This window comes from Lepisosteus oculatus, chromosome 9 (assembly GCF_040954835.1).
Source record: "Lepisosteus oculatus isolate fLepOcu1 chromosome 9, fLepOcu1.hap2, whole genome shotgun sequence".
NCBI classification, from domain to species: Eukaryota; Metazoa; Chordata; class Actinopteri; order Semionotiformes; family Lepisosteidae; genus Lepisosteus; species Lepisosteus oculatus.
In genome coordinates, this window is record NC_090704.1 from 8,518,522 (window position 1) to 8,545,359 (window position 26,838).

The 26,838-nt window shown below is 38.2% G+C and overlaps 2 protein-coding genes across 4 annotated transcripts; both read right to left on the reverse strand.

The window, feature by feature from the left end:
* Positions 1-48: 48 nt before the first annotated feature.
* On the reverse strand, positions 49-23,404 carry firrm (fignl1 interacting regulator of recombination and mitosis). Of its 3 annotated transcripts, none has more exons than XM_015355091.2 (25): positions 21,480-23,404; positions 11,754-11,864; positions 11,158-11,197; positions 10,735-10,823; positions 10,451-10,555; positions 10,155-10,298; positions 9,808-9,970; positions 9,277-9,361; positions 8,986-9,124; positions 8,676-8,765; positions 8,502-8,566; positions 8,072-8,217; positions 7,313-7,442; positions 7,012-7,198; positions 6,285-6,367; positions 5,742-5,793; positions 4,729-4,818; positions 4,441-4,626; positions 3,820-3,942; positions 3,294-3,389; positions 2,716-2,829; positions 2,001-2,105; positions 1,686-1,766; positions 1,464-1,586; positions 49-778 (listed from the first exon to the last, which is right to left on the reverse strand). In XM_015355091.2, exons 2-25 carry the CDS (start codon positions 11,841-11,843, stop codon positions 581-583), a joined length of 2,724 nt encoding a protein of 907 aa, XP_015210577.2. In that variant the 5' UTR covers positions 11,844-11,864; positions 21,480-23,404; the 3' UTR covers positions 49-580. The 3 variants fall into 3 exon arrangements, with proteins under 3 accessions (XP_015210577.2, XP_015210576.2, XP_006634708.2); XM_015355090.2 differs by lacking the exon at positions 21,480-23,404 and adding an exon at positions 14,185-14,252; XM_006634645.3 differs by lacking the exon at positions 21,480-23,404 and adding an exon at positions 14,048-14,202.
* A 95-nt stretch (positions 23,405-23,499) lies between these two features.
* LOC102685255 (14 kDa phosphohistidine phosphatase) lies at positions 23,500-25,221 on the reverse strand. The gene is made up of 3 exons (XM_006634616.3): positions 25,009-25,221; positions 24,239-24,363; positions 23,500-23,905 (listed from the first exon to the last, which is right to left on the reverse strand). Exons 1-3 carry the CDS (start codon positions 25,148-25,150, stop codon positions 23,813-23,815), a joined length of 360 nt encoding a protein of 119 aa, XP_006634679.2. The 5' UTR covers positions 25,151-25,221; the 3' UTR covers positions 23,500-23,812.
* Between the last annotated feature and the right edge of the window lie 1,617 nt (positions 25,222-26,838).

Genomic DNA, 26,838 nt, shown 5'->3' on the forward strand with positions numbered 1-26,838 from the left:
TCTGTTTTGCAAAACATGCTAAAATTGAGGTTAATAAATGTTATATCACTTTAACAGTACAAGTTTCTGGAGAAAAAAAACACTACATACTTCTAACAGTTTATGATGTGTAGCATTTAAGAATGTACAGACTGTTGCTTATAGTTCAAGTAAAACATTACAGAATAAACTATTCTGGCAGTTAAATTTGAAACTTAATTTTGATGTCTTCCTTGTAAAACTGAATTTACTGTACAGTATAACAACTTTTAACTTCTGCTGCTGAAGGCCAGTTCTTTTTTTAAAGCGAAGACAGTAATGAACAGAAAACTAATCTTTAACCAGACAACAGGGTTAAGAAAACATTATGCTTAGGGGGAAAAAAAATCATACAGTTCTTGAATAGAAAATTTTAATAAACAATGAAAATGGTTTTATAGACTTGCATTTACATTGTCTTTTCCATGCAAAACTGTTAAAAGTAAATACAAGATAAGCAGGTTTGATACATATATCACAAAACAGTATTTTTCCTGAAAATGAACACAATTGAGATTGACTTAAAAACAAAATGTACAGATGTGCTTTCATTCCAGTTGCACTATGTTCCTTTCAGCTTGACCTGGTTGATGTGTGTTATCTGCGTCTGCAGGCTCTGTAGCCTGGCTGCTACCCATTGTGGTGGTGGGGTTTGTTCTGTTAGGGACTGAAGAGTTTTCAGTGCATTTTCTGCGGTCTGGAGAACCATTTCGTACTGCTCCTCTTCACAGGTCTCCTGTCGAGGTCGCTTGGGACAGGGCTAAGAAGAAACACAACAGAGGAATATAATAAAAACAACTCTCTCAGAAACTGAAACATTCTGCCTTTGCATAGTAAGAATTTCTGTTCACATTGAAAGAAGTACACTAGGCTGCTGCAGTATACACTGCTGCCACTTAGCACCTCAGGCATTTAACCTTGTACCCCAGTGCTATCTGCGTGGTTTGTTCTCATTGTGTTCGCATGATTTCCCCTGGGTTCCCTGATTTCCTCCTACAGTCCAAAGATATACTGGTAAGTTAACTGGCTTCTAGAAAAATTGGCCCTGGTGCGAGTGTGTGAATGTCAGCGTCTGTGTGTTGCCCTACAGAAGAATGGTGACCCATCCAGGGCACGTCCTGCCTTCTGCCCAGTGCTTACTGGGATAGGCTGTGGTTCCCTTGCAACCCTGAATTGGATGGTTTGTAAATGGATGGATGCATTTAAAGAAGCTAGCTTATTTAAACTGCAGAAAATTGAATACCCTTTCTATGATCAAACTCTTCCTGTCTGCTGAAACACCGTGGTATTTTAAATACATCAATACAGTAAAACAGGCATACACAATACTTTTGAAACTTTGTATCTTTTCTTTGTTTCTGATCTCTGCATAATAACTAGCACTCAACGGAATCATTCGCATCCCTTCTGACCAATATAAAACAATTTAGCTGACTCCTACTCACCTCTGCATCACCAGTTACTTCCACTGCCCCCGTTTCAAGTCTGTGTCTATGCCTCTCAATAACACATCTTTCCGATTTCAGTCTCTCAAGCCGTTCCTCCTTATTTTCCTCCAGATGAACAGCCTTTGGTAAAGAGTGGCAGACATTTACATATATTTAACTTACATCTCAATTGGAATTTCCACAATTAATGAATCACTCTGTGCTAAAAGGCATTTTTACCTTGCTGAGGAACTTTACGACTTTATTTTTTGTTTCTTCCGATGCCAAACTTTCAGGGATTACGTGTTCATGATTGGTAACCTAAAAGAAAAAAAGACGTTTGCAAGTGTTCTGCAAAGTTGATGACTAATTTCCTTATCTCACACTTCATAAACAACAAACACATTTCAATCTGCGTTTTAAAAGAGTCAGCAAAATAATATAACATTTAAATAAAAAATAAACAGAGTATTAAATGGCTATGGAAGAGATAGAGACTGAAAAAAAACACATTATTTAACTGAAATCAAATCTTTCTGTACTGAAACATATTACCTCTGCAAACTGAGCAAACGCCTCCAGTGTGCACTGGTGGAGAAGCCAGGATCCCTCAGCCAGCAGGGATGAGAAGAGACTGGAGAGTTTGGGCAGGACCTGGCTCTGCAGGATAAAGGCAAAGGTTTTATTTCCCTCACTAAAAGTAAAATCATCTCCTGTTCTACTATTGCTTAAAACACATGCTTTACAGCTGAATGTGTTTGTACAATAAATCAGTATAAAAATAATTCAAAAAGCTTTTAACCCTCTGTTTGATGCTAAAATATTTTAAACCCTGTATTATTCCCTTCATTCCATCCATCCATTTTCTAACAACTTCATGTTATTCACCTGACCAGCATCAGCCACAAGGCAGGGTACACCCCTGATGGGATAGCGGTCCACAGCAGGGCAGACAGACACAAAGACAGGCACAAGTTCACACCAGGGCCAATTTTCCCAGAAGCCAATTAACCTACCAGCATGCCTTTGGACTGTGGGCAGAAATAGCAGCACCTGGATGAAACCCAGGTGAACACAGGAAAACATAGAAACACAGTACCCCAGGTCTGGAATTGAACCCAGGGCCCTGGTGCTGTACCCACTTTGCTGCCCTATTCCTTCTACTGTTGTTTTAAATTTCACCACAAGGACAAAGTCCAAAAAACAGGTTCATTTGTAACCTCCATTTACTGATTGAGAGAAATTGAAAAAATAACCATTTCACACACACCTGAATTTCTGGAGGTATAAATAATCTCCCCAAGGATGCCAAAAGATCCAGTGCCGCCAAAACAATGTCATCAGGGCATTTGAGAGGCAGGAGTGACGTTAAACAAGTTAGTGCCTAAAAGGAGTCGGGTAAGATAATTTTATGTCAGGATGGGAATGGGATAAAAAAAAAGAAGTCAGGCAAATGCTATGCAGTTTAGTTAAGGGGAATCAACACGGACAGAAACCAAAAACTCAAATACATCACAATTTTATTTTGGCAGAACAAATAAGATGCTTTATGAACACACCATACTCTTAATCAACAGTGTGACTCAGACTATTATTCATCAGTTACTCAGATTTTCTTATCTTAACTTTCTTCTCTCCCTCTAACTTGCCCTACACCAAGGTATTTCCTAATCAGAATAGCTCTGGATCCTTGTGAGTCCCATCTCAAAATGTTTCTATGATTTATTTTCCAACTATCTCAGCTCAGGCTATGACTTTGATCACATTAATGTTTAGTTTCCCAGCTATATTTTGACCATACTGGTTTTTAGATTTTTAAACTGATAAAATAATGAAATGGACTTTTACCTGGCATATAACTTGGTGATCTATACACTGCACTGCGGTAGCAGACAAACAGAGGAGCTGGCGCAGAGTACACTGAAGAGCAGGCTGTGTTAGTACCTGTGCAGAAAGAAATAATAAAAAGCAAAGCATGGGCTCATTATAAAAAGTGTTATTGACCTGCGATGATCTGAAATTAGGCAAACTGGTTTTTAAAACAATAAATTAAGGGGGAAAAAAATGATCTAAGCTTTATTCGATTTAACTTGTATCTTAAAATATCATAGGAACAAGTAATAGGTTTATTCCATGCTGAAAAAAAAAAGAAAGAGAAAGAGTGTGGCCGAAACGTTGTGTTCTCTTTCTTCTTTTTTTCAGCATGGAATAAACCTATTACTTGTTCCTTTGCAGCCTACGCATGCTGACGCAGCTACCCACTTAAAATATCATAGCTTGGCATTCAAGCTTGGCAGAATTTTCAGAATTGAAACAATTGAAATTGAAAAGATATCAAGGCCAGAGAAGACACTGGAAGAGCATCATCATGTACCTGTTTGACTGATATGCGTGGCCAAAGCTGTGTGACCAGTCTGGAGACACTCTGCTCAGCCTCGGATTCCAACACCTGACCTGACCCTTGACGAACTGACAGCATAGCAGAAAGTGCCGTATTCTGGAGAAAAAAAAAAACATGACTTGTTCTACTGCTTTTCAAACATACATGGTCTGTAGTTAGGTCTATGTCTATGCATATCAACATTACTATTGCAGATAAAAGAGAAGTGTAAAGTGTTTTGTGTTTTGCAAAAAAGCTGAGATATCCACTAGGCAAACACACTTGTCCAAGCCAAATTACAATACAGAAAACTTTACATTAAGAATAAACACGAGAAACTATCATGCACGTATGTGAGGGTAAACTGATTTATTAATTCTGATTCCCCAAAGAAAGTGAAATATAGTAATGTAGAGCACCCAAACAGCTACACACAGCCTCAAAAAAGTTTTATCTATTCAGCTAGACTGTGGAATTTCTTAATTTTAAAACATTCCCCTAACTACACAGGGGTCAGTCCCAATTAAGGAGGTTATGGGGCTCTCTACTGTAATGACAGTATAATAAAATGTCTGACTAAATCTCTGTATAAGCCTCATCCACCAAGTTCCTCACCACTTTCTCCAGCTGGCCCAGCTTGCAGCCCTCCTCCATCCAGCTGGCGCACACAGCTGTAGCGGACTTCATGATATCCTCTTCAACCTGCTTTCTTACATCCAGCGACAAGGCTTTCAGTAGAACATGCTGCCAAAGGGTCAAATTCTCAGCCTCCTTGGGGGAGAACTTGGAGATGAACTGAACCTGAAGGTTTGTGACAGAAATCCACATACAGGATATGTTAACTCTGCCACATTTTATCTCTCGGATATTTGCATCTCGTTCATTTCCCTCTTCGATTCTCACCTGATGGTTCGGCGTCATGAGGAATATCATTCGTCTCAGCAACAAGGCCAGGTGTGAAAGCTGGTAACAGTCCCCTGGACAAGACTTAATCTGCCATGAGGAAGGAAACTGTGTTACTGTACTTTAGTATGGCACTGTGCTGAGAATTGTATTCACAAAACAATTATGGTGATGTTGACAAGATTATACTTTGTACACGTACTGTTAAAAAAATATCATTTTTAATTAAACAATGTTAAAATATATAAAGGAAAAAGAAGAGGTATGAAGTTGACAAATTTGTGCCTCCCACACCCTAATTCAAACAGGGCTTGATTTTCAACTGCATGCAGGCTAGCCAGCAGTAAGTCTTTTATCTCACACTGAAACATAAGAAACAAAATATCATCTATGACATTTGCTGGTTTAACTTTTCAAAACGTTTAGGTAAGCTGTGCCACCCAAGCACATGTTCAGCAAGACGCAATGACAGAAAAAAAAGTAGATTGATTAAAAAAAAATGGCAATGACATATTGCCTGACGCCTGTGCCAAGCTATTTAATGGACAGGTGTCCAATCCCAGATTAACTGACGTTAATTGTCACCTTTGCAGGGAGTCTCTGAGAGGCAAGACACTAATTTGGCATGGGGGATCATTTGTTCTCTCGGAGGGCACAGCTGAGTCACTACATCTACTGTAGGGTTACAGAGAAGAACTCTGGCAGGAATTCTGGATCAATGTATCCCTGGCCTTAACCACCAGAGGTATGGCAAAAAGTATTTCAAAAAGTCCCAAAGACCGGCTTTCAACAACAGCATGATCACAGACGGGACCTGAAAATAGCTCTGAACTATAGAAATTAACAAAAGAAACACATTACTTGTATTAGGTCCAAGCTAATGTGCTAAGAGTGAAATTCAAACCTTCCCTTTCCACAAAAGCTCTTCTGTGTGCCAATGGACTTGTATGCCCTTAGTGTTGGGAACAAACTTACAAATGCACACAAATGCACTGTAACTGACTTGAGCTTACCAGATGAGCTATGATCATCCCATGATGCTGACAGAGTTCTGCTGTCCCAAAGCTGTAAAGAAAAAGTTTCTTTTATAGTCCAAACAGCGAACAAATACATTCTTTTTTTTGGTAGCATGTTAAAAAAAAAATCACAGAATCAAACTCTACATTTAATGAGTGAGCATTTCTGTCACTCTGTAATAATGTAGCTTTGATGTTTCCTAGTCCCATGTGCTAACAGGCAGCTGTAAGCGGTCGAGTTCGTTTGTGAAAAGACTCGACAATCAGTTTGATTGGGTTCTTATACAAAATGCCTCATTCCGAATAGAACATGAATGTATTTTGCTTCTTAATTGTAAAGCTTCTTGGTAGTTCCTACACCTCTATAATGCTCTTGTACATGTAGTACTTTATCAGTTTCCTTAGTTACATGTGCTAATTCAGTTTCAAACAATGATTGGTTTTTCAGCTGGCCTTTCTTTTGACAATTTTCAGCAGGACATATAACCTCTTTTATTATAAAAATGTTATTGCTATAAGTGATAAAACCACAGAGCTTACCGCGCCAGAAAGCACCAGACATCTGTGGCAAGCAAAGCTGTCTGGACATCCGAACTGAGTAGAGCCCCTAACAGAGAGTGCTCCTGTGTTGGGAGACAGACAAAACTCACAACAACCCCATCTATTCTAACCTCATTATCATTATTTGTTAAAATATGGATCGTAAAGGAATAAATTGATTTGGTGGTCCAAGTATTAGCTGTAACCAATACTGTAGATTTTATTAGATGAAAGCTGAAGTCATTAAATAACACATTATTCAGGGTGAAATTTATAATAAAACACTCCATAGAGCCTTTAATCTGGCATCTCTATAGAACTGGCAAAACATGGTTGTTTAGTAACCTCCCAAAAAGTGCTCTATACAACCTTAAAGTAAATAAAACATATTGGTTATAGGAAGTACAGGTATAAAAGGTATTATTATTTTACACTCCTATACAGTTTTGAACTGTACAAAAACATAATTTTCCTGTTCTGAATAAGGAAAAAGCTGTGTATTTGTTTTTATCTTGATATTAAAGTGCTATGCGGAAAAAAAAACTTGTGATAATTATATTAAAATGAGAGACTACAGCATCACCACATTCAGTATTGCAGATTTAATTCTGACTTTGTTTTTTAGAATCCCCCATCAATGTAGTTGAGCAGAAACACAATATCTCAATAGAAATGTGAGACCTTTATCTTTTTCGGGGGGGCAAAGTGATGGAACAGGCGTGTTTACCAGCTGTGAGAAATGTGCAGATGGAAGAGAAGCGATGCAGGCAGAAAGCTGGATGCAGACATGTTGGTACAGAGTGACTTTGCTCTGTGCCTGCCCATTCATCATCACCCCAGGCAAGAGAATAGGTATGGCTCGTTCCAAGGAACACCGCTGGAAACTGAGGAACAAGGCCTGGAACACAGACAGCCTGGCGAAGACACAGGTACACACAACACTAGCGTGACTAAACCTTGCTCGTATTTTTAGCAATCAGATGTCAGTAGAGAGCAGTTTATTCCAAGGCTTTTCAATGCATATGTACCTAGGCGTTTCCTCTGGAAACTGGCTTCCTTGGCACCAGAGATCAAGCACATCCTCTGGCAGAGATGGCAGTTTCCCTAAAATGTTCACAAGTAAGAGGCACTGTGGGAGACACAGCTCTGGACAGGATTCTGGAAAAAAAACACAGAAACAAGCAGCGATGTGTTGCTCACTCATGCAATTAATGAAGGTTGTCAAGATTTCAGAATAAAATCATCACTTTAAATATTTTTAGAACCACAGTAGTTCAGGTGGGTAGCTGCGTCAGCATGCGTAGGCTGCAAACGAACAAGTAAAGGTTTATTCCATGCTGAAAAGAGAAGAAGAAGGCTTCACAGCTGAAACGCCGTGTTTCCTTTCTTCGCTTTTCAGCATAGAATAAACCTTTATCTGTTCCCTTCCACAAGAGTAGTTCAGTAGTTTCAGTGAGTTGCTGAAACTTCACTGAAAATGTCTGCAGAATAATGGGTTAGACTATAATCTCATCTAAATAAATAAACTATAATCTAAATAACCCTCGAGAGTTTTATTCCAAAACTTATTTTCGGAAATCTCCTTTCTGAAAACCTGACACTACTTGAAACTGTTGTGAATGAAAAAAAAAAGTATAATGAATGTCTTCACTTGTGTATTTCCACACAGTACTGGACTATCTGCAATATGTTTTTTTTTTTTCACAATTCGTGACCTTTTCATTAAGTGTTTCTTGAGTGTTAATACTAATGGATCTTTCTTTAATCAACACAGGAAACCAACTCACGCTGCTCTTCTGCCAGAACAGCTTCAGCAAAAGGTCTGAAGGGAAGCAGCTGTGTGATAAAAGGGTCCATTGGCACCAGGACATTGCTGATCTCATTGCAGTGCCTTTCAGATATCACTGGAGATGACAGGCTGGGAGGAAACTTGCTGCAAAATCAGAAAATACTGTAAATAGCCTGGCAGCAATGATCAAATATGCAAAATGTCCTCAGAATGGGAGTCAGGGTGATTAAGGTTGAATGTTTCTTTAATTTGAAATGATAGAACAGTCCTACTATTAATATTACAACATTCTGATAAGATAAAAGAAAAGTACGTTTTTTTTAAGTGAGGTGCAGGAGGACATTTACCCCCCTGTGTAGACTACGCCACATGCAAAATTCATCCTTAAATTAATGATACAAATACATTCCTTTGTCTACAACAATTACCTGTATATCTGAAGATAAAGGCGGTGGAACTGACCACAAGATTTCGACAAAAAAGGCTGGAATTCCTATAGGAGAGAAAGTAAAAAGAAACCAGTAATGTATGGTACACATTTATCGCAACACTTAAACGTCTAAAAAAATCGCAAAACTTATAAAGTCTTCATTAGTTAATACCTTTATATAATGCACTAATGTGTTGGCAAAAAAACGACAAATTTTCGCTGTTTTCTGGAAGAACTTGCACTCTGCACTTTGTGAAGATTCCTAGAAAATAGTAATAAAGGTAAATTAATTAGTAGAGTCAATTACAAGGAACTATAATGATACTATACTGAAGGTGGCCATTCATAAAATATCCTTAGCGGTTCATTAGAAGTAACAAAGGAGCTTTCCATCCTTGACAAAGTTAAAAAAAGAATAAAAATGAGGTTTACTGAAACATACTACAAAGCTGCTAATAAGAGGCACAAGAACTTCCTATTACCTGCACTCCTGACTGCTTCATCTGCTCAGCAAGCTCCATGCAGGAGTGAAAAGAGGCAAGAACATCGTCACACAAACTGGACACAATGTCACTGTGTCTCAGCTGGTCTTCCAACAGCACCTGATACTTGACACTTTGTCTGAAACAAGGGTGACACAGTCACTTTCTGATGCCTCAAAAGTGGTACAATTCAAAGAGATGAGGATACCTAGTGTTCTAATAAAAAATGACACTATATTTTAAGTTGCCTTTTTTAGCGAAAGAGAAAAGGTAATGAAGTTGAAAACTTACTTGACAATAAACTTCCAGGTGTTAGCATGCATTGCAAGGTCCAAGTTAGAAATTACTGAGCATATATCCAAGAGACTGTGAATCACTAAACAGACAAAGATATATTTACTGTGGGTAAAGAAGTAAAAATGTTCCTTTCAAATTCAGTAGCATCTAAAATCATCATGTTCCTGAATTTCGTTTCTCATGAGGGAAGAGCACATGCAGGTAAATGCAGCATTGAGGTCAGACTATTTGGAGACGGCTGGGAATTTTAACTAGGAGGACCTCTCGTTCAAAAAGGAAGTATCGGGAGATATCACCATAAGAAAGATGGTTACATGACTTCTTTTTGGCACAACTGCAGGCAAAAATAAAAATGGAAAAGCAAAGATGAATAATTAAAAATAGGCATGACTAAGGAACAGAATAAAGAAACAGTTAATTTGGGAAGTGAGATTTGGAGCAACAACATCGGTCATCCAAGATGATGCAAGTTTCTGTCTGCAGAAAAGCTTGCTGATAAGGAGCAACTGAGTATGTTGAAGTCACCTGTCACCATGTCTGAGACCTCCTCCTCAGTGGCCGAGTTCCCTAGGGAAATTCTATCCAGCAGCTCCATGAATCCCTTCTGAAGGGAGTAGGCCTCCTTAAAGAGGGCCTGTAGTAGGTCAGCCACCAGTGACAAGCGCCCCTGGTATGCAGTCTCACTCTCCTGAAAACAACAAACGATTACGTTATTTTTCATATCTTCGGCAGCAGTGACTTGACTGTTCTGACATTTTGATCTTAAAGCTACCCCAAGTAATTTTTGTTTCTCAAAACAATTGCTTTTGTTTGATATCTTCTTGCATTAGGCTGCATATCAAGGAGAATTCAGGAACCAGAGAATTCCTCACCTTACAGTGCTGGAAAGTGTTCTTTAAGATTTTCAGAATGCAGGAAGGTAATGAGCGAATACTGTCGAAGGAAGCAAGATTCTCCTCAAAGGAACAGATGTGACGCACACACCCAGATAAGGCTTCCAATACCTGTACCATGATCTGTGGATTTTAAAACAACAGGTTAAGGCCTCAGTAGAGTTACTGACATTAAACTTCAAGATAATAAATTCCGACATTTTGCTTGTTTTATTGAAGCAATCGCATTTTGTTGTAGTTGTGAAATCTTATAATCTTTGAAAACCATGCAATACCTGCAAAATATTTCTCAGCAACACGCGCAGCTCAATATTTTGACTGGACAGCTCTCCTACTTGGTTAGAAATCTCCTCCGTCAAGTCATTAAACATCTTCACAACCTGGGAAAATGGCAGATGTGTAAATTGCTTAATTGCAAACACCCTCTTAGGATTTTTTTAAAAAAGTTTATATAATTGTGACTTTCAATTTTGTACACCACTCAGAAATACAAAGCAGTGTAAACCTCAAGAAAAACTGCAGAAGACATGATATTAGCACCCAGAAAAAAAATATGCACCTTGGGTAGAACCTTTGAGAAAAACTCTCCCTCCAGTTCTGTAAGGCTCAGATGAGGTAAAAACATTTGGGTGAGAATTTTCAAGACTCCTGAAAAACAACAAGAAAATCCCCGAAGTTTGTTATCAGTAATCTTTTCCTCATTTCTCTAAAATAAATGAGACTGCATAGTACTTCTTTTGAAGAAAAAAAACTATTTGAAGAATTTGATCTTAAAAAGAGTTTTAAACCATACACAGTAGTTGATGGAAACACAAAGCTTACATTCAACCCCAGATACATAATACATTTGAATTGAAAACACAGACAATTCTTCAGAAGCCTAAACACAGAAAATAAAAATTGCCTTTTTATGTTCAATCTGTTCCCTTTTCATCCTAACAGAAAAATGTCAAGGCTAATCATCCTTTTGTGTAATACTCACTGATATATTCATCCCAGTCGGCAGTGTGATGATATATGGAGTATACATGGATTAAAGAAATTGTGATTTTCTGAATGCATTATTAATATTGCTTTTGAATATAAGTCATAACACATAAGGAATGCCAGTGTAACTCTAATGCTACAGTGATAAATGCACAAGCTCAGCTGAACAGCATCCAGGAAGAGAGTTCCTATAAAGACTATACGGCTGCAATACATAATTGAGATTCAAACTGAATCAAGTGTGTTTATTACACTGAGTAAAACTAAAAAAACTTAAAAATATAAACAGTAGGACATGCCAGGCCGAATCCTATTACAATATATTTTTTTAAGGCTTTAAAGTGGAAACCAAGGATTTAGGACAAGAGAAACTTAATTTAATTAATTTATTAACAAATAGTTGCGAGAGGGTGGAACGAGCAATATAATTGAAACTGAATTCCTCGAACAGGTGAATGAGACCCTCAAAACAAACGATTGCTGACGACCAAAGAAAAAGGACAGGTGGACAGCCTCCTCTTGTTTATTACTTTTTTCTAACCAAATGTTCCCATTGATAGTGTAGGTTAGACTGATGAAGTAAAAGGATATGAGAAGCTTAGGCAAGACAGATCTGAGCTCCTGCTGACAGATCTCCACACTCCACTGGGTGATCTCCTCAAGCAATGTAACCTGAGACATTTCTGCTCTCTCTCATGGGCTCTGCAATACGAAACAGTGTTGGTACAGTACATTAATTCCTTTCCCACTGTAAATTACAGGGACAATTCATCTAAGCATATAGAACCAAACCAACTTTGATTCAGGTCTTTTTTTTACAGAGACAGAGCTTTTTGGTGCTGCTACAGCCGTTGGTTTCTAGAACCACTAGGACACTTTAAAGCTTTCTAGTATGGCACTCAGGTGTTTTCACTGAGCTAGAAAGAAAACAAATAGTTAAAAACAGTTAAAAATACAAATACAATGTCTAATCCATGAATACTAAATTGTCTTTCAGGATCCATCCCAGTTATAAATACAGATACTAAGACAACATAATTCCTTATTAATAATAATAATAACAATAATAAAAATAATAATATAGCACTTTTTCTGGACACTCCACACAAAGCGCTTTACAGGTAATGGGGACTCCCCTCCACCACCACTGTGCAGCATCCACCTGGATAATGCGACGGCAGCCATAGTGCGCCAGAACGCTCACCACACATCAGCTATCAGTGGCTATCAATGTAGCCAATTCATAGAGGGGGATTATTAGGAGGCCATGATTGGTAAGGGCCAATGGGAAATTTGGCCAGGACGCCGGGGTTACACCCCTACTCTTTTCGAGAAACGCCCTGGGATTTTTAATGGCCACAGAGAGTCAGGACCTCAGTTTTACTGTCATCTCATCCGAAGGACGGCACCTGTTTACAGTATAGTGTTCCCGTCACTATACTGGGGCATTAGGACCCACACAGACCACAGGGTGAGCGCCCCCTGCTGGCTCCACTAACACCTCTTCCAGCAGCAACCTTGGTTTTTCCCAGGAGGTCTCCCATCCAGGTACTGACCAGGCTCACACCTGCTTAGCTTCAGTAGGTTGCCAGTTGTGAGTTGCAGGGTGATATGGCTGCTTTATTACCAGTAATAACCCTTTCCATCCTTAAGGATCCCAAAAGATATTTTACGCACGGAAAAGGACCCAATTCACCCACCACTTAATGGACAAGTGTAATACCCATTATAGACTATTGGCCTAATTGCACATTAAATCAAGTAGAGAGGTAAGAAATTGGGTCACCAATTGAATTAAAACAGAATTTGGAGCGCACTACTATTTTCTGAAATCACACATACATCAGGCAGATTTATACTTTGGAGTACAAGCCTTTAACTCATACAATTCATTAAAGCTCCATTGTGTTGTATTGACTTGATCAGTGAAACTAATTTGTGAAATTGTAGCCTGTCCCGATCACAGCATTGGTCCCAATGAGACAACCTCACCCCAAAAGAAGGTCTTTTGGTTGAGATCGCTCAAATATATGATTGAATTATAATTACATCCTAATTCATCCTAGCGAGCGTGTAATAATAAATGCTTCTGTCCCAGGCCTAAATATTCTACACCACATAGCTAAAAGAGAAGAAAATCCAAGCCTTTAAAAGAGAAGTCTATGATCAGACCTGATTCAAGAATTCTGAACCCACAATGGAAGTAAAGCCCAAGGGACTTCAGAATCAACAGTAAAATGATAACCAGAGGACACAAATGATAACTACTGTACATGGTGGCACACTTAAAAATAAAAACAGTGGGCACATTTTACACAAAGGGTTGTAGAAGTATGGAACAGACTGAATTACATTCACTTTTTAAAGTCGCTATAACTTGTCTTGTTGCTTAATTAACCTTCAGATAATTCAGACAATATAAATATGTGATTAAATATTCCTGTTTATTTCTTCCTTTGTGGCATGTATTAATTTGATATAGATACCATTCAACAATTTGTATATAACCGTTCACTTTCGTTAAATAAGCGTGTATAATAACTAATTCGCAAAGACTCCCGAATAAAAACGTAACAGCTTCTGACTTGGTGAACTGACTGACGCCAGAAATATTGAAGGCTTTACGGTAATTAATTACTAATATTCAAGTAAACCAACATGTATCGCTTCATTTACACGGATTTGAAGATAGTGCCATATAGTCTCCACCACCGTCCTCAGAAGACATCAAAACTGTAAACAGTAATATAAATAAAACGTTTATGTGGAAATTGAATTACAGCTATGTGCAATATGCATGTTAAATAAGTAACTGTAACTTAATTTCAGAGTCCTATCTACCCATCTACAAAATGGCTAAAGATTCATTATCTAAGTTATCTTACCTTCTCCATCTACTCAACCGCAGCGGTTATACTTGCAAAGCTTTATGTGGGACATTTATTAACAGACAAGTTTTAGCTGGGAATTAAAATGCTAGAAATCGCAACGAAACACCTACAGAAAAATACAAATCCAACACCTTTTGATTTTGCCTCCTTTCTTTTCTCCTTCCGTGTGATGACAAGAGGTCATACCATTGAGGTTATAATTTAGGGGTGAAACAAAATCCATCATTTGTTTGTTTGGCATGCTGCATCTGATTTTCAAATAAAAACTTTTAAATATATTGTTTATAAGCTATTTTGACCATATCTGTATTGCAAAATACACTTCTTCAAGCGTTAAGGACTCTTCTATCCTCCCACATCGGAGCAATGGTTCCGTCGGTTGGCTACAGCGGAAACATGACGTCACAACACCAGCACAGGCTATAGTATATTTTTCTTTTAGGTTCCTTAGTGGTGTATGTGTCCCTAGAAATTATTGCGTTCATTAAATGGTTCATTCTTTTACCCTTTACCTGTGATCACTTTTTATTTCAATTAAAATTATAGGTTATAAATTAATAAATTATAGGCTAGCAGTGATTTTGTTGCTAAGTATACACTAAGTATAATAGTAAAATGCCGAAAGACCTATTCGGGACTAAACATATAAAATGTTACAAGGCCATTGGGCCAAAATTGGCTCATTTGTTGGCTAGTCACTAACTGATCAGAGGATCATCCAGCTGATACAAGCATTTACTGTATTTTCAAGAAGCAACTGCATGTGATCTTTGGATCATTTATCTACTAACCACCAACCGAGCAAGAGACACAAAATGTCCTCCCCTAAACAAATATATGTTTTATATTTAATAACCGAAGATGACACACCTCCAGTATTTGTTATTGAAATACAATTTTAGTTTCATGAGCGTCTGTTAGTTTGATAGCTCGCAGTGCGTGTTTCTACCTGCTTGCTGAACTTCTTTCTTCAAAACAAGTTTTTGTGATATCGATTAATTCCTCTAGATGACGCACTACAGTTTGATACAGTCCATACAATACCAGTAAATCGCTTATTTTTTTGGATTATCCATAGCATCAGATAATAATGAAGGGTATTTTCGCAGTAGACGCCTCGTTTTATAACAATAGACGGAATGATGATGCTTCCAAGATTTTTCTCCGGGGGATTTTAAGTATTTTTCAGAGGAGACATTCAGTCTTTGGGATGTGTTGGGGGAATGACCTTTTGACACTTAGCATGTCTTAATGTTTCCCGGACCTCCTTAAGTAATGTAACACATTTTTCAGGAGAGCCGCGCGAATTGCTTTCTAAAAAAATTAAATGGAAATAAAGGACGGTTTAACTCTGTGTTAAATAATAATAATAATAATAATAATAATAATAATAATAATAATAATAATAACAATAATAATAATAATAATAATAATAATAATAATAATAATAGGTGAACACTTTTAAAATCTTTTAAAGTCGATCTGAAATATGAAATTATGAAATTATAATAGATCATGCATTCTGTAAGAAAAAATGCGCAATACCCCCAATTTGTATACAAAGTGTGTCTTTGGCGTTTCGTTTTATAGACTATTTTATCACCTAAAATAGCTCATCTGTAGCATGGAATTCAGTGGAAAACATACAGTACAAGCTAACAGGCGCAGTGACGGCACAATTTCAAATGTTGATCTTTCTAAATACTATTAATGTATTTTTAAATAAATTGTTTAAAATTCACTTTTCACCTACATCGTAGGAAATCAGGTCTGAACACACCCAGCGGTTAGTTCTGCTTTTAGATTATTGTGTTTTGTGAAAGGAAGATATTTTTCACAGTGATAACACCGATAGACTAAAGCTGTTTCCTGTAAAACACATTTTCTGAGTAAAGAGAGAATAAACTGTGAAAAACAACTACAGGAATCTGGACCTATGATATGGTGAAGTAAACACTACCAAGCCAAATGTGTGCTTACTGCGAAGGGTTTCTGACTTAATGTTTTAAAATGCATCTCACTTGTACTGTACATTGACCATGTTTCAGAATTTATGTGCTTTCAATACACTGGTAAAGTCAATATTGCAATTTTAGTTATATAGTACCTTGCAAAAATATTCCAACCCTTCCTATGGTGCGCCATTTTCTCAAATTAAAAATGATGCATTTTTTTAAAAAATGTAAAACTTCAAAACCTGAATACTCAAACAGAAGACGTTTAAAGGAAAGATACATTGACTATATGTTACCTATACTGTATGTCATCAGAACCTAAAGAGAAAAGGCTTAAATATATAGACTGCATAAGTATTGAGACCAGTTTGCAGCTTGGTGCAAATGATTGCCAATACTTGTCAACAAATTTACTTTGTTTACTTTTTAAAGTTCTCTGAAATTGCATGGGGATCGCTTACGGTCAGCAGTTTTCAGGATTTTCTGTAGATCCTGAACAGGATTCAAGTCATAACGTAGACAAGGGCCACTCAAGGCCTTTCAGTTTCTTAGTCTTAAGAGACTCCAGTGTAGCTTCAGCCTTGTGCTTGGGTGATTGGTCTGGGAAAAGTTAAACTTTCATCTTAGTTTAGGTTTATAGCAGACTGAGGCAGGTTTTCCTGCTTTTTTGCTTTATCCATTTTCCCCTCAGATTTCACAAATCCCCACCGGTGCTGATGAAGAGCAAACCATTAACATGATCCTGCCATCACCGTTCATGACAGTATGGGTGTCAAGATGCACTGTATTAAGTTGGTGCCAGATATAGCACTTTCCATTTAGACCAAAAGGTCCACTTTTGTCCCATCTGACCACAAAACCTTCAGCAGTATTTTTGCAGTAAGACTCCCATGCTTTGTTGCAAATTCCGTGCAGGATGTGAGAGGGGTAGAAGCCAGATTTATGAAGTGCTTGTGACGTTGTTGACCCATGGTCATTTTCTCCCATCTCTAACATTGGTTTCTGTAGTACTTTTCAAATTGGCCTCATGGTATCCTGCATGCATGGCTGCCCAGTTTGGAGGAACACTCTGGTCTAGGCAATGTCTGGGTGGTACAATGCATCTTACATTTCTGGATGATTGAGGAGATTCAGGGATATTCAGAGACTTTAGCATTTTTGTACTCATCTCCTGATCTGTGCTTTTCAATTACTTTCTCCCTGACCGACTTTGAAAGCTCCTTAGGCTTCGTTGTTGAGGCTTTGCTTGAAAGGCGTGGTTCTAAAAATATTTAAAAGTGATGATTTTATTCTGAAATCGTGACAACCTTCATTAATTGTATGGCTAATTAAGATCACTTTGTGCACTTATATTAATTTAAGTTTGTCACAGCAAAGGGTCTGAATACTCATGCAATCATGACTTTTCCGTTTTTCTTTTCATTTTAATGATCTATTGGCTTCCTTCTTTTTGTTATTTTTTTGTATTGTGTGTGTGGAGTAAATTGTATGTAGAAGTAATATTAACAGCAATTTTAAAGAGTCATGACTCCGAGTTTTAAAGCAACAAAATGTAAAGAAAAATGCGCAAGGGTCTGACTACTTTTGCAAGGCAATGCATATAAAGAAAACTGACATAGCACAATATGTATAATTTTATTTCATATTAAAGAAAGATTACAGATATAAAGTGATGTGAAAAAAACTTACATAGAATTGTAAGACTCCCCTTACAATTCTATGGTTTTACATATTACAACATAGCTGACCTTCATCTAGTCCTCACAAAGCCCAGTAAATAAATCCAACCTCATGTGACAAATAACACGCATAAATTGTACTTTTTCCTTATTTATTAAACAAAAATAAGCCAACATTCAGTAGCTTTGTATGAAAAAGTAAGTGAATTGAAGTGAAGTAAGAATGTAAAACCATAGACTCTTAAGAGGGTGTACTTTCTTTTTCACATCACTGTCAGTGTGCTGTGGTTAGCAATCCTTTCTTACAGAGCAGGGGTCTTGGGGTTCCATTCTGGACCTGGGGTGCTATCTGCGTGGAGTTCGTATGGTTTCACATGGGTTCCCTCTATGTGATCTAGTTTCCTCCCACTGTCCGAAGACATGCTGGTAGGTTAATTGGCTTCGGTAAAAATTGGCCCTGGTTTGAGTGTATGGGTGTTTGTGTCTATATCTGTGCATGCCCTGCGAAGGACTGGCCATACAGAGTGTAGCTTGTCCTGTGCCCATTGCCTGCTGGGATAGGCTCCAGCTCCCTTGTGACCTGTACTGGATAAAGTGGTTTAGAACACGGATGGATTAGACATATTTAATCACAATGGTTCACAATGTGGTTCACAATGCACTGTCCGTATACATGTGTATTATTACCATATGCCTTGAAGTGCAAGGAAGTGCTGTTCAGGAAGGGTGTAGTACCTTGGTTGTGGAAAGCACAGTTCATTATCACTTCCTTAATGTTCTAATTCAATGTAACATTAGCAAGAAATAAATCTGATATCCTTTTATCGTAGCATTGTTAAATAAATGTGACCTTCTCATCAAGTACCAAGCCCTTTGTGGTTGGCTCCCAGAATTAATGTATTTGTTCTTGCATACATCCTAACTTTATGTGGCTGTATCTGCAAAAGTCATAAATACAGAACGTTTCTGAAGTTACTGTAGAAAACTCTATTCATATAGGGAACTAACCAAACAATTTGCCAAAAACATGCCACATAATTCCCTTTAAACGCTTATCTGTAAATTGGTCTTGTTTCATGTTCTAATAGTACAGGGAACTAAAGGTTTGTGAATTAATTGTGTGCCAAGCACTATAGAGCCAATTAGGGGATGGATCTGAGAGAGCGGGCACAAAAAAGAGAAAAGGACACACACTGGTGTGTGCTGGTGAAGTGTTGTCCAACAGGAATCAATCAAAGCAATGCGATGAGCAGGATGTGCACTCTGTAGACGTTTAATAGACACTGCCAAAACCCAGGCCTGCAATCCAAAGAAATTTAATGGACACTGCCAAAACACAGGCTAGAGTGAGTACTTCCTGCTCATCTCATGCCTCTGGCAGGGAGGAATCCTACTGTACATGTGACCCCAGCACAGGTGGTGAAAAATAGGAAAAGCACTTATACTAGCACTAACGTACTGGTCATTTTCGAAAGTTTGAGTTCTAATGTCAATTGAGTCTTGATCTTTTGTCTATTGCCAGGAAACTCAAGCTAAAACAATAAAATATTTACCAAAGGGTTGGCTTTCTACAGCATAGTCAAAGAGTTTCCAACTTGTATACATGCTTTGTAATCATTTCCACATCAAAGAACTGCGTTTTGACCCCCAAAACCATCTCTATCTTTCATGCGCATTTCTTCCCTACGATGAAAACTGAAATCGCACGACCTGAAATCCAATTTGATCCGGAATCGGGGACTGTTTCTGTACAGCTTTTTAAAGTACAACAGAAATTGAATGCTAATAAAGGAATTCAAGATACAGGTACACTGGCAGAGTTCCATGTAGTCTACATTATTTATATATGCGCCCTGCTTTAAACCGTTGTTTCCCATCACTTTTTCTTTCCATAGTTATACAGTATAGGGCTGCTGAATACAATTGCGATAATTCTGGGAATTCAACATGTTCATTTACTTCAAAACTTCTCAGAATAGAAATCAAAACCAGAATGCTAATTTCCCACCGTCTGTCATCGACTCAATCTTAATGCCAATCAAAACAGGCGGCTGTAACAGTCAAAGGTTCCTTTCTCTATTGATACTGTACGTAAAACGCCTGCCTTTGTGTACCTGGAGACTTTCAGCAGAGTGGGTCTGACTCATACTTTAGATGAAAGTTCACTGGAATACAAACATCCGATGCTTTGTGAATGTTTATGGAATATTTTAAGCTTGGTTAAGGCGCAGCCCCCCGGCCAGAGGACAGGAGGAGGCCAAGACCCCCCTTGGTGAGGAGTTAACCAAGGGGTAGTGGCAAAGGTAGAAATGGAGTGGAGGAGGGATTTATGCAACAAAACTGTGAAGAGGTGTTTATGTGAGATATATAAATAGTATAAATCAGTAATGATTATGATTTAAAAAAGCTGGATGAAATTGACTTTGTCTGTTGTTACTCCTCCCTTCAGCTTCCTAAGAACTTCCATGTTGCAGCTATCCCTAACTGCAATTCCTGGACTTTTCTAAGTTGTGCTGCACCGGAGATCCGTGCTTCCCAGTCTTAGGACAACTGAACAACAAGACATTCTACAGCAGGAAAACAGATGCTTGTAAAATATTGTTTTTTCATATCTAATTGAGGTTTTGCTTTTCTGCCCTGTGGCACTGGGGCCCTGGGTTCAGATCCGAACCTTGGAGCTTTTTCGGTGTGTTCTCCCTGTGGTCGCATGGGTTTCCTCCGGCTGCTCTGGTTCTCTCCCACTGTCCAAAAACATACTGGTACTGCTGGGAAAACTGGCACTAAGTGCGAGTGTTTGTGTGTGACTATGTGAGACCTGCGATGGACTGGCTGAGTTAAGGTTGTGGTGTTCCCAGCCTTACACCCATAGGCTCCGGCTGCCCCGCGATCCTGAATTGGGTGAAGCAGTTCAAAAAAAAGGATGGATAATGAATTGAGCAGAAGTATACTCCATTCCACCTGCATTTCCCTGTTAATGTGAGCCTAACCAATAAGGCAGTGGAGTGAGACTTGCTATTCAAGTTAAAAGTTTTAACAGATTCTTCAGTTCTAGACTGAAGTTCTTTGATATAAATCACAAAACATGTTAATGTGTCCTGTACTCTATATTATCTGCCTACCAGTTTCTCGGAAATGTGAACTTCACACAGACAAAATAATCTAGAGTTGTTTTTTTTTTTCTGATGACGGCAGGACCATCATAAGTATATTCATGGTAAATAGTATTCAAATCCTGTACAATAGACATCACAATGGCATAAAAATCAAGGAATAAATCAGAAATGCTTCCACAAATATATACCTTAATATTAACTGACACTTCTACTTTCATATGCATAAAACATAACTATTACGGGATATTAAGAAACAATATGTTTTTTAAAGAGCACATGAATACTGTTTGTCTCAATTGTGAAAATGTCATTAGAACAGAGGTGGGTTCTTCACCAGGGATGTGAGACATCCCAGATCTTTTGGAAGGTAAATCGCTTAAAGCACAAGCATGTAAGTACAGCTGAGTTGTTGAACCTAACCTAGGTATTTTAAAGTAGACAAAAAGTGGAATTTTGCTGCAAAATAAAAATATATAATTATTTCTCTTTCATTCTATAGTAATGATATACAGATATACACACTGTAGCTTAGGTTTAAAGAACTGACGCATTGTACTTCATGAATTTTTTTAAATGGCTGCCAGAACATATTTTGAGAACCGCAGGGATGCAAACTGCAGTAAAGGTTAAGAAGTACTGCATTACTATATAGGTTGTCATTTTCTTTAGTAACACTTACCGTTTTTCCTCCCATTTGTTAAACTCATTAGCGGAGCAGGGAATTTCTCAAAAAGTCCTGTTTGTGTCAAATGTCGCATTAACCCAGAAATACTAAGGAAATCTTACTCAAAGCCAAGTATCTTTCAAACTAAATCTTCCTTTTTAAATGAGCAGATTTAAAAAAAAATAATCAGGATAAGGGAACTTGGCATCGGAACGGTGGAAAGATTCATTGTATAACAGATGAATGTGCTCAATACCCTTTAATACCAAGGTCAGGCAGGGAAGGCAGGTTGGAGAGCGAAAAATAACCACGTATCATAATAGGAAAACATGTTTACAGAGTCAGAACATTTCATTTTTTATATGTCAATTAAAAAACGAGGTAAGGAAGTAGCATAAGACCCATCTGTACACAGGGCAGAGCAAATACAGCCTGGTGAAAGTCTTAGACTGACCTTCTTTTGCCACTAGCTGATGAAGATGTATATCAACTCTTTGTTCAGTCTTTGTTGTATGTATCTTTCACTGACCTGTTTTCCAGGTCCTAACAGAAAGAAGACTCTTCTTTAAACGGAAACAGGATATGCTTTTTATTTGGCACATCTCACACCAGCATCCTCTATGGTCTCCTCTGTAGCTGATGGTTTCCTCTTTGTACAATGCACATTGAAGCTATGTGCCATAATCACCCCCCGTCACATAGCTTTAGGGATTTGGAATCTCATTGCTTTTGGAATAATTCCAGGCTTATGCTGCTTCATTTAATAATTTCAGCCTGGTGGACTCTGAGATGTTACAAGGTTACCGAGAGCAAAATTTATAGAATATACAGCATGGCTTTAAAACCTTGCTTTGCACAGATGTTAACTCACGTTACAATGGAACTGGTTAATCTGAAGAAGAACATATAAAATCTTGCAAAAGAAAGGAGACCATTTGACTTAATATATGTAACAAGTTTGGTAGTTACTAGTTAACTGATCCAAGGATCTCATCCAAAAATTTCTTGAGAGAAACCAGGGTATCAGCTTCAACAAAGCCAGGGCAGCTCACAAAAAAACTGTACTAGACAACAAGATATTCTATATCAAGAATGATAAAAACGTTATACAATCTTAGTCGAAATAAAACAAATACTATTCCAAGACTGATTCTCTAGGGCTTTCCTAGAGACACCTCCACCTTAGCACAAATCTTTAAGGACTACAATATATGTTTTAAGATTAGGAGTCGTGGTAGCTCAGACAGCAAGGGTGTCTAGCTCCTGACCAGAAGGTCCCAGGGTTTAATCCCAGGTAGGGGCAAGAAATATAGCTTGCTCTAATTCCTTCCAGATGGCACCCAGGTCCACTCAGCCTGCTTTCCAAATGAGTACTGGGGGGTTAATCCTTCTGGGGGCAACAGGCTGGCCGGAGCGCGATGCTGACCACATCAACTCCACCTCCAGTGTCAGATGGTTGAGAAAAATGGTGGCCCTTGCCCCCCATTCCCCTAGGGGCCTTAAAGGCCTGAAAAGGGGACCTTTAAGATTTGAAACTTCAATAACATCGACATCATGAAGTATGGAATTAAACACTAGACTGACAGGTTAAAATAATCAAATATGTTTGGCCTTCTCTTTTGACTGGGCTTGTTTCGAGTTTTTAGAATCTCAGAAAACTGACAAAGACCTCTTAGACTTCAAGGTTAACCGTGAAACATGAACCAGGTGACAGAACTGTAAAGTACAGAGACCTGCATTTAAGACTAACAACAAGAGTAATGTCCTTACATTTAGTATTGTAGGAGTCTGAAACATGCTGCTCAGTCATCTTATTGAAGCTCACACACTAGGCTTCCGTACAAGAAAGGACTGGGAGAGATCCTTCAACCAGACACCTACAGTACAACCAACCAAATAATTATGGGCCAGATGATCTCCTCTCTCAAACTATCTCTTTTCATTTCTCATCTCTTTCAATGTTTTGTTTCCTGCCTGGTTCCTTACAGTACGAGTGACAAGACTATCATTAAAAACAGCCAAGGGGGACAACAGAGCTGTTTGAACTGATTTATTTTTCAGTCTTAAATCATATCCGAACACTTGATTGTCTTCTTGAATCCAATACAGATTAACAGGACTTTAACTTAGTAATGAGGGAAAAGGGTACATTGTACTTTTGGGGTAAAATTTCCCATGTAGTATGAATCATTTTTATTAGCTTTAAAGATATAATACCGCACATCATAATTCATCTAACACTGACACTCAAGTTTATTTACACATGGGAAAATAATGTCTGTTATATAAACAGTGGGATATATGTTTAGTGCAATCCTTAATATTTTATTATGTATATTTTTTTCAATCTATTTCTTATCATCAGACCAGGTTATTTCATAGTCTTTGAAGACAGCCTTCAATTTCTCAACCGTCAAGGAGTGATCAGCTTTTCCATAACCCTGAAAGAAAAAAAAGGTTTTGTATATCTAAGGAAAAGCGTCTTTACACCAGCCAAGACTGCATAAATGAATGAGCATTTTCTGCCAACTGTCTTCAGATAGTTAAAGGAATTGCGACTGCATGCTTTCAAAGCAAAGCAATAACTGTTCAGCCATTATCAGAATGCCGTTTATTCCTGGAAAGAATTGCAGTAACCAGGAGCCCATCCTGGAAACAGAGTTTGAAACAGGACTACACCCTGAACGGGTCAACAGTCCATCGCAGGTTTCAACCCTTTTATGACCGCACATGAAACTTCAGGGTCCAAATGGAAGGGTTGAGGTTGAACTTACGGTGGAAAGACCGAACACCCTGATTTTCTTCTCTTTACTGTTGTGTTCGACCTTCCCTCCTCCAAGACAGCTGCATTCCATTCCTAAATTTTCCATCTCAGGATTTACCTTCTCAAATATGTGATCTGTGAGGAAAGAAAAGAAGTGGGTGTCTAGGTCATGCGTACGATCTCGGTCCAGTTATGGTCATGTGGCGGTCATCCCACAATGTTGGTCTCGGTGACGTTTGCACCCCTTATGATTTTCGTTCTTTAATTTCGAATTAAAATGTACTTAATTTCAATATTTTAAGATTGTGTTTACTCATCACAAACGAATACAGAACATGACCAAACCTCTCAAATACATATAACTCAAACAGTGCATAGTATACGTTTAGGACAAAAGGAAAAAAAAAAAAGAAAATACATAATCATAACTTGATAAAAAATGTTCTTAATGCAACATTTCTTGTATTAGGTATACCCCCTTTATATCTATGTATCGGGGCAATCTCGTTATACTTTACAATCAAATGCCTGTGTCACGAAGTTCTTTTTCAAGCTACGTTTGGTATTTAAAAATAGAACATGCGAGTAGGCACATTTTATTTTTAAAACGTTTAGTTTTCCTTCCTGAAGGACACTATATTTTTCAATATTTCACATATAATAACCTTAACGCTACATAAAACCAATCTTTATTCTCCAGCACTTGCAAACACTGGACTTATGGAGGCGTGTAAATCGCTCGAATTATTTAGGTAACCTCATCCAGCGAGCTGAACTTACTGTGGAACTCGGCACTCGCCGTGCCTCTCACTATATCTTTGTGCTGAGACCCATCTTTCGTTTTCACCCTCACTAGAATGTATTTAAATACTCCGTCGGGGTCTATTTCAACATCAGAGACTTTACTCAACAAATCAGCCATGGCCTTCTCCGGTTCTGATAAAACAGCTCACTACCGCTTCTCTGTTGGCAATTCTTTTTGTTATTCTGGGTGGAGCTTCGTCATACGTGGAAAACCAGTGTTTGTGACGGATGAACTTTAAAGCGACACAGTTATTTAAGTTCATAGCAATCACGAGTCAAATTGTCAGACTGTGCAAATCCACTAACCCCAATCAGTAAGATTTCCCACCATATAATATAGTCTTTACATCATCTTACTATCGATGTAAAATCGGGATCGTCTTACTATCCCAAAGTGCTTCATAAAGTCATATTTCAGTATACTTTTAATTTGATTTAAAGTAAAAATGTAGCTTGCACTAGGCGATTTAACACCATACTGGAGTATCAGGCACAGCTAATCCAATTCTTTGTTGATCAATGAGCGGCGTACTTCACCAAGTCTGCTTTGTCAGCTGGCATTTATATTACCCTTATTTTCCTGTTGTTGTTTTAAATCTCCGCATATGCTGTTCTCTCTATACTGCGAAGTTCACCGTTTCCCTTTGTACAACAATAAGGTGCAGTTAAGAGGCCTTTGGAGGTCATGTTTGTTGTGAGGTTGGCCAGTTTTCTACAAGTCTTTTTATAGAAATTAGAGATTTTGCAAGATCACCAACGATAAACATGTAGTGCAAAGATCTACAGCGCATTTATTATTTTTCTTAAAGAAAAAATATTGGTAAAAAAAACCGCGTAGAGATCTAGCAGCATAGTGACACATTGCTAAACCACAGCTCTGGAGCACCGGGTTCAATTCCAGACCTGAGGTGCTACCAGCGTTGAGTTTGTGTGTCCTCCCCATGTTTGTGTGGGTCTCTTCTGGGTGCTATGGTTTCTCTCCCCCCAGTCCAAAACATACTGGTAGGTGAATTGGCTTCTGGGAATGCTGGCACTGGTGTGAGTCTGTGTGTCCCTGCCCTGCCATGGACTGCCGTCCTGTCCAGGGTGTACCCTGCCTTGCGCCCGTTGCTTGCTGGGATAGGCTCCAGCTCCCCTGTGTCTCTGAGTTGGAAGACTTGGTTAGAAAATGGATGGATGAAACCTGTAGAGATGTAAAGCATTGTTTGAATTAATATATGGGAATATTGCAATAAAGAATTATTTCATAGCAGACTTAGCCTCATAACGCACAATTATATAACAGCTGTTCTGCTATGACGTCGCCCATATTTGGTAAAAACAATTGTATGTGGTGCTACAGTACAAGCTGAGCAATTTTCTGCTGTTGTGTGTCACATTTCCAAGCAAATAATCCAATTTATAAGATGTTTACCGGCTTAGATATCACAGTTTGGTGAAATTACAGGGTAAAGAAAGTTGACATACAGTAAGAGAGCAGGCATCAGCGAAAGGTTCAGAGTACTTAAATACCCAATATCTCTGTGAAGAGTTAGGATTGCTAAAACTGTATGGTTTAAAGACACCTTCATTGTTTGCTCTATTTTCCTTCTCATAATGTTGTTTATTTTACTTTAATGACCCATCTGGCTGATAATGACACTGTAAGAGTCTTTTTTTACATAAATGTAAGTTGCATATACATTTAACGTCGAGTTATCTCATGTTTTAGGAAGGAAATCATTTGCTCAGACTTTCCTCTTTTAAAATGTTTTTCTTTCTCACCGAACCACCTCTTTCTGATTGGTGTTTGTTTATCCAGTTTGT